The sequence below is a fragment of the Gymnoscopelus microlampas genome (assembly GCF_963454915.1).
Source record: "Gymnoscopelus microlampas genome assembly, chromosome: 5".
Lineage (NCBI taxonomy): Eukaryota > Metazoa > Chordata > Actinopteri > Myctophiformes > Myctophidae > Gymnoscopelus > Gymnoscopelus microlampas.
The window spans coordinates 41,722,385-41,736,333 of NC_139942.1; the positions used below are offsets into that span (position 1 = coordinate 41,722,385).

A 13,949-nucleotide genomic window follows, 5' to 3' on the forward strand; every position below is an offset into this window, starting at 1 on the left:
TAGCTACAAGCTTGCAATGCGTTGTGAGCTTGTAGATCTGTTATTTTCAGAGCGCAACACCCGAGCGCAACCAAACTTGTCTTTTAGTTCTACTTGATCTCGTCTCCACTAGTCCCTCCCTAACATTTTAGTCTAGTTTTTATTTGTTGACGAAATTGTCAATATATTTAGTCTTAGTTTTAGTCATCGTAGCTTAATTTTTATTTTGTTTGTCAGTGAAAAAAAGGTAGTCGAAGTAAATCTTTAGTCATAGTTAAGTCGACGAAAATTAACACTGCTGTTGTCCCATGTGCCCCAACCTTGATGACTCAGTAAGAATTTGGCATTCCAATAATAGATGATTCACCATAGTTGATTGGTTGCTTCTTGGTTTCTGTGTCATGACTCATGAGTTGACCAAGATTTGGTGACTCAGTCAGGTCGGTCTACAAATGCAATCCCTCTACACCTCATCTTATATAGCATTTTTTTTTGTGTCAAATAAACAAAATGGGCACAAAAACAAAACGCATTTAAATATACCAAATGTATTAGTATCATCACAGCCATTTTTATGGTTCATTTATTTTTCAATTACAGAGAACCACATTGAGGAAAGAGTATAAAATCACTTTAGATAGATAATATAGTTGACACATTTCTGCTCGTCAATCAAGAATGTCATTGAACAGCTTCCTTTTCTTTGATTGGCCCGTCTGTAGTTCCTGCCACTGGGCTCGTCTGTTAACGAAGTGTGACAGGGCAAACTTTGCCCATATGTGACGCGCAAACTGATCCGACCTCAACTGGTTTTCACTTGCCGCTGGAAATGCAACAGAGAGAGAAAGAAAAGGAGTCAGGAATAAAAATGAAAACTTAACGCATCTGTGTCATTTTGAGATTTCTTTGGCTATTCAAAAATAGCAGGTATACAAGCTCATGGCCTAACCCCCCCCCCCTCCCCATCTCAAAATATGTTTAAATAATCATATTCGGCCATTCGGTTATTCGGCCAACTGTTTCCTATATTCGGTACTCGGTTTCGGACAAGAATTTCCCATTCGGCTTAATTCGTATGCTGTTTGATAGTGTTTATGGGCATGATTTATCCTACAGTTGATGGTTTACACAGGGGAAGTTTAAGAGTATTCCCTTCATGGAATTGAACCTCCCACCCCCTTCAAAGTAATTTGTATAGTACTATGTTTACAACAGAGGAGGCGCTGCATGGTTTTAATGGGTCACAAGATACTGTACTGTAGGTGCCCTGGACGGGGACGGGGAGATAGATAGATAGATATATAGATATATATATAGATATAGATAGATATATAGATATAGATATAGATATATAGATATAGATATATAGATATATAGATATATCTATATAGATATATCTATATCTCTATATATATCTCTATATCTATCTATATCTATCTCTATATATCTCTATATATCTCTATATCTCTATATCTATCTCTCTATATCTATATCTATATATATATATATATATATATATATATATATATATATTAAAAAAACAAAATCCAGGGAGTATTGTTTGATCCATAGTCCCCAACCGGTGCAGACAACCAATGGAAAAAACACATGAAGGCACTTCTGTCTTGCGGTGAAAAGATATTTTATGGTTGCCTCGTGCAAAGAATAAATTAATAAAGTGTGTTTTTCTTTTTCCAAGGTTGTCCGTACCACTATAGATCAAGAAAGAGTCCCTGGATTTTATAAATACTTTAAGCAATTTAGATTAAATGTGCTCATATTATGACGTTGATATTTGTTGATTTGATGTGTAAGGAGATTATGCCCTAATATAAAGAACTACTAGCTATAGGTGTTCTCTTGTACAGTTGAACATGTTCTTGCCAGCACGTTTTCTTTTCTTGTCAAAGTTAAAGATCCTTTTAAGAATTGTTGCGTGTACATTTTCTGTATATGATGGAATCAATGGAATATGTACACGTAAATATAGGTGTGATGTATCTTGAAGCGAGCAGCAAATCGATGTGTTGCTCTGTCTCAAGCCTTCAAATAAATATAAGTCAAGTACTATGGTATGTGCTCGATCACTCATCTATATAACCATTGCAAAAAAATTATATATCCACACACAATGAACTTGTCCTGAAACCAGCCACTCCTCACAACTAACCCAGGTGGAAAAATAGGACCAATAGTGAAAGCAATATTCTTCAGGTAATTAATTGTACCTAGTTCCTGTGCGATGCTCTGCCTCTGACTGACTGAGGCACTGTTCCACACGGCCTCCAGGACCCGACTGCCCAGCCGAGAGCAGGCCATCTGGACATACTGGCCCTGGAAGGATAGACGGTGAGAGGGAGGAAATTGCCCCGATGAGTCACGTAGAGTTAACAACCATCCAAGCCAATGGACAATTAGACACAAGAACGTGGCCCTGAGCACACTGCATTCATGTGTACCAATGTGCTGCCATATTGATTAAAACATTCACTGATTCAGTTTCACATGTCCCATGAATTAGCAAGCAAATGATTTGTCAAAGGGATATATGAATATAGAAATGCTTATGTTTTTCATATCATATAGTATATGTGGATATCTGGATAGCAGTGTTGATTTTGACAGTACATTTTGATTTCGTTTTAGTCATAGTCGACTAAATATAAGATTATAGCCGACTAAAAAGGATTTTGGCGGTGCCTTGATGGTGTCGTAATAGCTGATTTTACACTTGGTTGCATGCTGAAAATAGCCGATCTAAAAGCTCACAATGCGTCGACAGAAGGACTTTTAGTTCTACTGGATCTCTTCCCCACTAGGTCCCTCCCTAACATTTTAGTCTAGTTTTTATTTGTTGACGAAATTGTCAATATATTTAGTCTTAGTCATCGTAGCGTAGTTTTTATTTAGTTTTTATCAGTGAAAAAAGGTAGTCGACGAACATTATTCGACAAAATCAACACTGCTGGATAGCAGCCAATAGCCTTAGTGTAATAGTGTTTTTAGGATAGCTAGTGATTTTATCCATAACATCATATAACATTCTACTTCCATTATGTTCCGTTCTTCTCACCTCAAGTCTCCTCAGTATCTTGCCCCTGCCCTTGTCGCTGGACGTGGTGATGAGAGCCTGGAGCACATGGCTGCCCGCTGGGTTGGCGGCCAGGGTCAGGAGGTCGGCCGGGGTCAGGGAACGCAAGCTGTTCAGCAGGAGCGAGCGCTCCTTGAATTTGGCCAACGCTTGGACCAGACATGAGCCATGGTAACATATGGATTGCAGAGGGACCTAGGGGATGAACATACAAAAGACGGTTTGCAGCCTATTGAGCGGGTCTCATGCTTAGTTCAAGAGTTGGAAACAAATTGCATCTGACTATGCAATCTGCTACTGCTACTTACGTAAGTACAATTTTGAGGTACTTTTACTTTACTGGAGTATTTCCAGTTTTCAGTACTTTTACTTCTACTCCACTACATCTCGGAGGCAAATATTGTACTTTTACTCCACTACAATTATTTGAAAACTTTAGTTACTTTGCAGATATAAATTATTACATTATAAAACACACATTAACCACGTTAGCCCTATTTCATACATAGGCTATCTACAAGCTCACAACGCGTCGAATCGCGACACGTTGTGAACTTGTCTGCTATTTTCAAAAATGTACTTTTACTTTTGATACTTTAAGTACATTTTGATACCAATACTTTTGTACTTTTTCTCAAGTATTTTTTTTTAATTCCGGACTTTTACTTGTAACAGAGTACTTCTACATTGCAGTATTGATACTTTTACTTAAGTAAAACATTCAAGTACTTTTTCCACCACTGGTTAAAACATGGTTTATCAGTTTGCCTGAGGAGTGGACATAATAGGCATGAACCACTTACCTCTGTCTGGATGCCGCCCTCTGCTGTGTCAGAGTGGTAATACACCTCGTAGGTGAGCAGGGACATGAAGAGAGGGAGGCAGCTGGTATGCCGGGTGCCAGGCTCCGCACAGTGGAAGGCCTGGGAAGGGGGTAAAATATACTTGTTTTTCTACTACAACTCATGTGATTATTTACACAGTTTCATGTACTGTACAAGCTATAAAATGCACAGGTGGAGAAAACAGTGCTTACATTGAGAAGGCACTGCATCATCTCGGCCTGTTTCTCCCCATTTTCAGCACAGCCCTCAGCCAGCTGGACAACCACACCCATGTGACCTGCTGCCAAGACGGCCTCTATGCCCTGGACGAGCTCATCAAACAACCTCAAGAACTACATGAAGGAGGGGGGGGGGGGGGGGGAATAGGAAGTCACGTGAAATAATGAATGTAATGCGATGATATTTACACTGAATGACATGCATGTATGTTTTGTTATTTTTTGGAAGTTATGGAAGGATTCATCGGATTCAATTATTTTATCTTCTTCTTATCAATATTCACACAATATCCCACATTAATGACAAAGTAAAAAAACTGTTTGATTGTGGTGAAGATTTGCATTTGAAAATGTGTACCGACAGACACTCCCATATCCAACCTGGTTGAACATGAGCCAAGAAGAATGGGAGAAAACGTCCAAGACAATGTGTGCCAAGCAAACTACTTGAGGCTGCCATTGTTGCCAGAGGTGCTTTAACCAAGTACTAAGTGAAGAGTCTGAAAACGTATGTAAATAAATTAAATATTTCACTTAAAAAAAAAAAATATATATATATATATATATATATATATATATATATATATATATATATATATAGAAAAATAAAACAGTTATTGTGGGGTATTGTGTGTAGATTGATATGGGGACATTTTTTATTGCATCCAATTCAACCACTTAAGCCCTATATTGTTATACGGCGAATAGTGAAAATAGACAATCTACATGCACACAACACGTTGCATCGCAACGCGTTGTGAGCTTATAGATAGGCTATTTTGGAAAAAGGTTGAACTTTTTTTTGCCTATGATGACATGCTCATAATAGGGACATCAGGGTTAGCTACTCTTCCTGTGGTCCACATGGGGTCTGAAACAGTGTGAAGAACTTAAAAGGGTCTGAAAACTCTCCTGAAAATTAGGACCTACCATTTTGTACTTGGCTGAGGCTGCGATAAACCTCTGTATGGTGAAGTTGGCGATGGGATGGATTGACAAGTTGACCAACTGACCCTTGAGGTGGTTCTTATAGAGGTCACGGAGAAGGGCCTTGTGGGATAGCTGGAGGACTACTTCAACGAGGCGACTGGCAGCCTGGTCCTTCAGAAAGACCAGAAGAGGACTAATAGATTTCAGAAAGAAAAAGAAGACAAAATAAGGTACAGTGTATATATATATATATATATATTCCTCCACAAAATTCCAAAGACTTCACATTTGATTTAATCATGATAGTTTATGTGATTTATTGAGAATGACAGGATTACTGTGACATTGAAAGGTTTGCCCTGACCTAACTCCAGGGGCAGCGCTTCGAGTGGTCAAGTAATCGATGACACCTGTGAGGATCTTCTTGCAGAGTTTTGGTCGTTTTCTGTGACACACAGTCAACATGGTCTGGAAAGCAGCACTGGCAGTTGCATCTGTCACACTCACTGAAAGACAGGTTATTATTATTATTGTTTTCACATAATGCTAAAATAGTAGATCTACAAGTTCACAACACGTGATGCAACATGTAAGCTTATAAATCAGATATTTTTGCCATTTGTTATCCAATGACATATGGCGGTTAAGTCAAAGGATTAATGGCAAAGAATAGATCAAAACAGTTTCTAACCAATTTTCTCATAATTTTCTCATAAGGGTGGACATTTGTTTATTCTATAAACTCTTTTTTGCTAGGATGAGGTTTAATGTGTTGTTTGTTGATGAAAGACAAACTCACCATTGACATTGTTCATCATAGATTCAGTCAGACTTTTCAGTTCATACCAAAATGTTGTGGGGACCTCAAAGTCTGTCATTTGAGGGACAGCACTCCGGTGTTTTGAACCTGGTAAAAGGTGACGATAACAAAGATTAATTCAAGAGCAGAATAGAGCCTCTGCATCTGATTTTCTATTTGAAGTAGTAAATGTCTTTCTGTCCTTACCTGGATGTGACTCTGTCCTGGGTGGTCCCAGGCAGCCTGCCAGCACATGTAGAAGTGTGCGGACCACATGCGTGCCGTGCGTGTGTTTGATGAACTCTTCGGTGTTATCTCTCACCATCTGACTTAGAGACAACACCTGAGCCTCCAGTATCACACAGTCCTCGTCCTCCTCTAAGGCGCACACAGAAAAGAGAGAATGGTCCTCATACCAGCAAAATGAGAGATTCTTTCGTTTTGTGGTCAAGCAAATAGGATATGCCTATCTAAGTAAATAACATGACACATGTGAACAAGTAACCAACAAACATCTGCATATAGCATATTGTCGCTGTCAGGCAGAAACCTTGTTGTATGTCCAAAACTTTCACTTTTCAGGAAATGGATCCAATGTAGTTATTATTTAGTCACAAGCTCTTGTTAATACTTTATTGGTTAAATATATTTATAAAACCCACAGACTTAACCAATTTGACTAGATTTTTTGCTTTTATTTTTTCATAATGGCTATAAAAAAAAGCTCACCACAAAAATTGCTGATCGACTAGCTTCTTTCGCTGCTTTTGCACAACGATGTAGGCCATTAATTAAAATATGGAGAGAAAAGGCTTATGCCTGACAGCAACGATATAATTTTTTTTTTTTTTTTTAAGCAACAACTTGACAAGAGTTAAAGAGTTTAGTCTACCTGTCCACCGAGACATTTGTCTGAGTGCGCTCTCCACAATGTGACCTCCACAGCGGTCACATGCCACCGTCTTAAACTCTGAACCAGAGTCTCCTCCTAGCTCGACCAAAACCTCCCCAACTTGTTTAGGGCTGGCCAATGGGAGCAGTCGCTGAAGGGTGATACTGCCGGTACTGTCCATGGCTACCAGCGCCGCTTGACCTTTCACCTCTGTGAGTACGTTCTCCACGAACATCACTAGGTAAGGAAATATTAAGAGACAACACATACACTCGGACAATTGTTTTGAAATAGGATCAGAAACACCCGGTCTATTTGAGGTCATGCATTGATAAAGAATCCCACTTCACTAACCAGACAGCTCTGAGTGGTGATGGGGGCTTCAAAATTACATTCCAATGTGTTAGCATTAGAATTTTCAAGTGAAAATTCAGGACCGTAAAATATCGTCTTTGTTTTCCTTCTTTTTCCATTACAGTCGAAATCTTGTTCACAATGCTGATGCCCCAGAAAGGCTGATATTCCATACATTGCATGTATTCCATATACAGCTGGGCCAATGCAATTTCCTGGGGTATTATTCACCTCCACTGCATTTAATTTGTCACACCTGATCATTTGTGATTACGAAATATCTACTCATTGAAGGAAGTTTACATGTTGAGAGCTGCTGGGAAAGCCAAACCATCTTTCAAAAGGGATTTGACACTATATGACAAGACTCAGGTCCCAACTGTTAGGGGAGCAGTTAGGGGTTAAGTGTCTTGCTCAGGGACACTTCGACAAATAGTGTGAAATAGACTGGGTTTGGGAAGCGAACCAGGGACCACTCAGCTATGGCTGCCTATGCAATGCATGGAATATCAGCCATTCTAGGGCTAGGGCAACAAGACAGGCCTCATGTTTATATGAAATGAAAACAAGTATGCTTTGGAAAATGGACTGAAATAACGTATACACGATTTGAACATTTGACATTAAAAGGCCTAATATATCAACAATTACTAGAAAACTCAAATTTCTACAAAACCTGTGGCTATCCAGTCATTATGGCATAAACAATAAGTTGAAGGGTACATTTAGGTTTGATAATGATGTACTGTGCATGTTCAAATCAAGTACACATTACATTATTTCAGACCATTTTCCAAAATATACTTTTATTCTTCTTTAATTTTTATCACATTTTGGAAAAGAAATACTCAATTTCACATTGAGGTGTCCAAACCTCTCAGGTGGCCACTCTTTAGGGTTGCAATGTCTGCTTATTATATATATTGTTTTTATGTCAAGTTTCTTGTAAATATTGGTTGCTGTTGTTGGGGCTTGTTTCTAAAGTGTAGTTGCTTATTTGGGCTTGTTTCCTAATGTTGTTTAAACCAGTGGTTCTCAAACATTTTCATGTCAAGGACCCCCAAATTAATATGTAGCTTATGTGTCTGCAGACTCCCATCTGAAAATATTTTATGCCAGGGACTCCCATATAAGATTTGTGTTGTTAGAATGTTTCAAAAAATATTCCAAATTCTATTTTCAAATTGCCGAAGTATTATATATGTTTAAATGGCTCATGTAGCCTAGCCCTAGTCGCATCTTTTGGGCTTGTTTTCATAGACCTGGTTGCTTGTTTCTCTCACAAAAGCTGGAAACACTGCCACTCTTCCCGTATCCCTTGTGAGTATAATAAGTCTTCTCACCTCTCTCCTCGTCCCCTTCGAAGGCTTCACTGAGTCGTTCTCCAACCCTGCGGAAGTATCCCACACTCAGGGGGTCCAGGTGCTTCTTAGCTCCATCATGGTGCTTCTTGGCTCCATCATCTTTATGCTCATGATGTCCCTTCTTTCCTCTCTCTGCTTCTTCTCCTTGATCACCAGGGTGTTTCCTCTTCTGTCCTCCATCTTTCTGTGGCTTATTCTTCTCCACTTTCTCTAGCATGGCAGCAGATTATTGACCTGGTAATATTTTACGTTTTGAGAATAACCTTCAGTCGGGAATAAACAAAAGCATTTGCAACATGTCAGCAGTGGTGGAAAGATTACTACATTTTTTAATTAAGTAAAAGTATCAATAATGCAATGTAGAAATACCGTTACAAGTATAAGTCCGGAATTCTAAATTTACTTGAGTAAAAGTACAAAAGTATTGGTATCTAAATGCACTTAAAAGTACCAAAAGTAGAAAGTACTCATTATGCACAAAGTCCTATTTTCACAAGTGGCAATCTACAAGCTCACAATGCGTCAATTAGCCAGACATTGTGAGCTTGTAGATCGGCTATTTTCAAATGGCCGAAATGTATAGGGCTGAAGTGGTTAATGTATGTTTTGTAATTGTAACGAAGAGGTCCTCCGTTACTGATAATTGACACTAATTTGCACTTTACTCCTTTGCACAGTATATTTGACAGTAGGATATTTGATCATAAGAGGAATGTGCAATATGTTTTAGTGCAATATAATTTGACAATATATATGTGATGTTGGATTGTGATTTTAATACTGCTTATGTCTGTCTGTTCCAGGGTGTTCGGGCAAAAGAGTCCCCAGGGTGCCCGAGCACCATATATGGGTGGACTGCACCACAGTAGAAGAGAGAGGGGGGTTTTGCGTTGTATATTGGAAGCTGCTAATAATGTGATAATGTTTGTTTTGCCATAGGGTACTTAAGTTAGATGTTTTGCCAGAATTATTGATTCAGATGTTTTAATGGAATGTGTGGGTTAGATTTGTTGCATGTTTGGAGTAACCTGCAACATGGTTGAACCCACACTGATTGACTCACACTGATTGGCTCAGCTGAGTATAAAAGGCTGCCAGAAACAAACATACTCAGTTTTAGTTGTAGGACAAGGACATGGTGGAGCTGCCGACCACCATGCCACATTCTGCTGCTGATGCCCTTAACCTGTACACTTGGGATGAATAAAAGCACTTTGGTTGCAATTTACACCTGACTCTGTGCTGTTTCCAGCCGCCTATTGGTCCAGTCCTTTACAGTAATGATAATCAATTTCTACAAAGTAACTAGTAACTAAAGTGTTTTAATCATTGTAGTAGAGTAAAAGTATAATACTTGCCTCAGAGATATAGTGGAGTAGAAGTAAAAGTACTGGAAATTAGAAGTACTCCATTAAAGTAAAACATACCTCGTACTTAAGTACAGTACTTGAGTAAATGTTACTTTACACCACTGCATCAGGCAACAGAAACCCTCTTATAGCATTTTTACAACATGCGTGCGGGCTTTATGTTGCTAAAGCTAGCTAGCTAATATCCAACGTTCTAAGTTTTTAGCATCCACGACCACATAACACTAACAGCATCAGCATGACCATTTCACTGTAACGAGTGGGAACTTGCTAGTTATCATTTATAGTTATCAGCGGAAGTAAATAATAAACCACACACTTAAGAAAATGTATTTTACTCACCATGGAAAGGTACCAACATGTGAAACCTGTAGCAGTGTGGTGTGGTGTTGTGACGCGTAATAATGACGTACCCTTTGCAGCGTTGCCATATTTTTTGAGAGAATTAAGCAACCAGGTCTATGAAAACAAGCCCAAAAGAAGCAACTTAGTCTTAGTTAGGTCACTCTCACTCAAATGAGCACTTGGTTTATTTGAAAATAGCCAATCTACAAGCTTGGAATATTTGGATATTTTGTTTTTTTAAAACATTCTAACAACACAAATGCTCCATGGGCAGTGGGCACAAAGCATTTTTATGAAAATATTTGAGAACCACTCGTTGAAATAATAATTAAAACATTTGGAAGCAAGCCTAATTAAGCAAGTACACTTGAGAAACAAGCCCCAAAAACCGCAACCACCAATTTTTACGAGCAACTTTACAGAAGAAGAAGCCCAAAGTCCCTTATAATAAGTCGACATGGCAACAAAGTACACTTCGTGCGTCTAGTCTGGGGGGACCTGGGACCGCCCATCGAAGAGTTATAATCAGTGGTGGAAAGTAACTAACTAGTACTGTACTTAAGTACAATTTTGAGGTATTTGTACTTTACTTGAGTATTTACAATTTCCAATACTTTTACTTCTACTCCATCTCAGAGGCAAATATTGTACACTCCACTACATTTACTTGAAAACTTTAGTTACTAGTTACTTTTCAGATATAAACTATGATATAATGAAACATACATGAACCACTTTAGCCATATTTTATACATAGGCTATTTGAATTACACAATACATCGCAACGCATTGTGAGCTTGTCGATCTGCCATTTTCAAATATTTAGTACTTTAACTTTTGGTACTTTAAGTACATTTTGATGCCAATACTTTTGTACTTTTACTCAAATAAATGTTGAATTCTTAAGTAAAGAATTTGAGTACTTTTTCCACCACTGGTTATAATAGTAATTCATAGTTTTAACAAGTTAAAAATAATTATAATTATATAATTATTCGGTGCCTGGATTCCCCCTAGTGCTCACACTTCCGAGGTCTGGCTCGCTCAGTTTTTGGTCCTCACAAGTATAGTAATACACACACACGCACACACACACACACACACACACACACACACACACACACGCACAAACGATGACTAAAACATCACTTACACCACATTCAATAGCCAATGGGTATAAATGGCAAATCTAGAAAGAGATTGTTGCTGGACACATGAAAGTTGAAGAAAATCTGCTTGGAAAAAGGTTTATCTGAAAAATAATCCAATATATATGTTTGCAACATTACGGCAGCATGAAAAACAAACAACAAATCATATTATTCTTCCTTGCGGATACAGTCAGGAGGCTCTCCCTCCGCTGAGCTACATAGCGGATGGAGAGGTTCTAAAGGGGGCTATAGCTCAGTCTTGGACTTCCCCTCTCAACACAAATTCATTAATAATTCACTTTACGTGCTCTTTAAGTTTCATTTTCCTGGAATTCTAGTAGTTCAACTTCGCCTAGCCCCTACGGAACCTCTCCCTCCGCTGTATAGCTCCGAGATGAGGTTCCTCGTTTCTCGGTGCCGTTTTAGCAGGACATTGTCGCACATTTTCCACTTTACATGTTTCTTACCCCTTTCTGCACATCGTATCCAAAAAGTAAAGGTTTTCTGCCATGCTCTCAGATGTTTTAAGTTCTAGCGCACAATACAAGCTATCCAACGAGTTGAAAAATATTATTATTAGTATTTAATTCGCCACTCTCCTCAGCCGGTTCCATACTATTTTGCATTAGAAGATGCAATTCAACATTTGACCAGTAGGGGAATCAGTAATGTCATCTGTAACCGGATGAGGACAGAGGCGAATTGAATACTTTTTTCAACTCGTTGGATAGCTTTTGTTGTGCGCTAGAACTTAAAACATCTGAGAGCATGGCAGAAAACTTTTACTTTTTGGATACGATGTACAGAAAGGGGTAAGAAACATGTAAAGTGGAAAATGTGCGACAATGTCCTGCTAAAACGGCACCGAGAAACGAGGAACCTCATCTCGGAGCTATACAGCGGAGGGAGACGTTCCGTCGGAGCTAAACTCCACCGAGTATTTTTCTGTTTTCTCGGGAGATCACATTACTCTTTGTGAGCATCACGGTCAGGGGGCCTATGGATATGCAAGGTGAGTTTCTTGATTACATTGTCTTATTGTAAAATTATCCATGTTCTGTTACTATATGACACTGTAATGTTAAAGGTGATAAACGTTATTGTTTATGCAAGCTGCCCCCCTCTGGTAGCTACACAAAGATAACTGAATTATTTCCCTTTTTTCAGATGGCTTCTGCTACCATAATTTACAACCTACTTGAACATCACAGACTGGAGTCTTATTACAACCAATTCATTCAGTTTGGTGTGAAAGATGAACGAGATTTCATTGATAGTGTAACAGATGAAAATTTAAACGACATGGGTAAGATATAAATGGCCTACAAATGCATGTGAAATTGTACATAATAATGAGTAAATTAAATCAAGGTTTAGGTGCCCACTCGACCGTTATCCATTCCAAAACAAGTTTATTACTGCACCCAGTGGCAATTAACAATCTCAACTAGCAGTTTTAACTTTTATGTGAGAAGTTGAACCTTATCTGTCACTTCTACAGGATTAGGCTACATGCCTACGCCCACTACAAACCCCACCACACAAGTGTTTTAGTTAAACAAAAACATATCAGATAGAAAGTAGAACAGGAACTCTATTAACTGCTTTTACATGATTGACTTTTACATTTTAAATACACATTTCCAGGCTTTACCCAAGTGGAGAAGAATCGTTTTTTTAAAATGAGAGACGAAATTGGAAGATTCAGAGCCCCAGAGAACCAATCTCAAATTGTAAAAAAATCAATGGAGTCATTTTGCATCCAGTACAGATACCCCCATTGTCCTGAACCAACATATATCAGGGGTGAGTAAATGGCATCTACATAAGCCTATCTTTTAAACAGTAGCTTGAGCCTAACCAACTATTGAAGTATATATATATATATTTGTCAGCTATTTACTTCTATTCTTTAAATTGATTTCTTCGCCCTGCAGTAAGTAAGTAATGCATTATGAAATGATCAATCTGGGAACCCATTCGGTAAACATTTTTTCACCACCTATTCTGTATTTTCTCTTGTACTAAAGGTATTTTTTAAACTTTGGTGTATAGACTCCGGGCAAAAGGCGTGGCCAAGCTTAGGCTGAAGTAGTTACGGTGGCCATATTAAGGGAGCTCCATAACAACAGCTAGTATCAACAACATTGACAGTTACCCACGAGTCACGACGTGTCCTGAACTACAGCGAATTTATTGGTAAAGGACAGAAGATGGACCTGGCAATGCATGACAGAGAGTTACCATACAGAGAGAAGCTGAATGCAGACGCAAAGGCACGCTACCTGCGATCAGTGTTGCCATATTTTGCGAGAGAAATAAGCAACCAGGTCTATGAAAACAAGCCCAAAAGAAGTGGCTTAGATACATCGACTACTTGAAAATAGCCGATCTACAAGCTCACGTGAGCTTGTACATAGGTTATTAAAAAAAACTCTTGCAATAAAATAAAGAACATTTGGAATATTTTTTAAAACATTCTAACAACACAAATGCTCCCTGGCACAAAACATTTTCATGAAAAGATTTGAGAACCACTGGTTTAATTTTTTTTGTTTTAAAAAAAAAGCCTAAATAAGCAAGCACCTAAATAAGCCTAAATAAGCAAGTA

At 38.5% G+C, this 13,949-nt stretch overlaps 2 protein-coding genes across 4 annotated transcripts in view; one reads left to right on the forward strand and one right to left on the reverse strand.

The window, feature by feature from the left end:
- Positions 1-454: 454 nt before the first annotated feature.
- On the reverse strand, positions 455-10,234 carry nop9 (NOP9 nucleolar protein). Its single transcript, XM_084057095.1, has 12 exons — positions 10,185-10,234; positions 8,452-8,735; positions 6,755-6,991; positions 6,070-6,240; positions 5,863-5,970; positions 5,428-5,569; positions 5,064-5,256; positions 4,107-4,247; positions 3,874-3,993; positions 3,053-3,265; positions 2,208-2,313; positions 455-802 (listed from the first exon to the last, which is right to left on the reverse strand). Exons 2-12 carry the CDS (start codon positions 8,687-8,689, stop codon positions 648-650), a joined length of 1,824 nt encoding a protein of 607 aa, XP_083913221.1. The 5' UTR covers positions 8,690-8,735; positions 10,185-10,234; the 3' UTR covers positions 455-647.
- Positions 10,235-12,509: 2,275 nt separating this feature from the next.
- Positions 12,510-13,949, forward strand: part of LOC311045278 (uncharacterized protein) — a 43,304-nt gene continuing 41,864 nt past the window's right edge. For all 3 annotated transcript variants that reach the window (XM_084057090.1, XM_084057089.1, XM_084057091.1), the window contains exons 1-2: positions 12,510-12,644; positions 12,986-13,144. In XM_084057090.1, coding sequence (XP_083913216.1) covers positions 12,641-12,644; positions 12,986-13,144 — 163 coding nt within the window. In that variant the 5' untranslated portion in view covers positions 12,510-12,640. The remainder of the gene's footprint in view (positions 12,645-12,985; positions 13,145-13,949) is intronic.

Coding starts and splice junctions, on each gene's coding strand:
- nop9 (XM_084057095.1), bottom strand. CDS start 8,689: ATGCTAGAGAAAGTGGAGAAGAATAAGCCACAGAAAGATGGAGGACAG. Junction 3,994..4,106: donor TGATGCAGTGCCTTCTCAAT/GTAAGCACTGTT, acceptor CCCCCTTCCCAG/GCCTTCCACTGTGCGGAGCC. Junction 2,314..3,052: donor AGATACTGAGGAGACTTGAG/GTGAGAAGAACG, acceptor CTATCCTTCCAG/GGCCAGTATGTCCAGATGGC.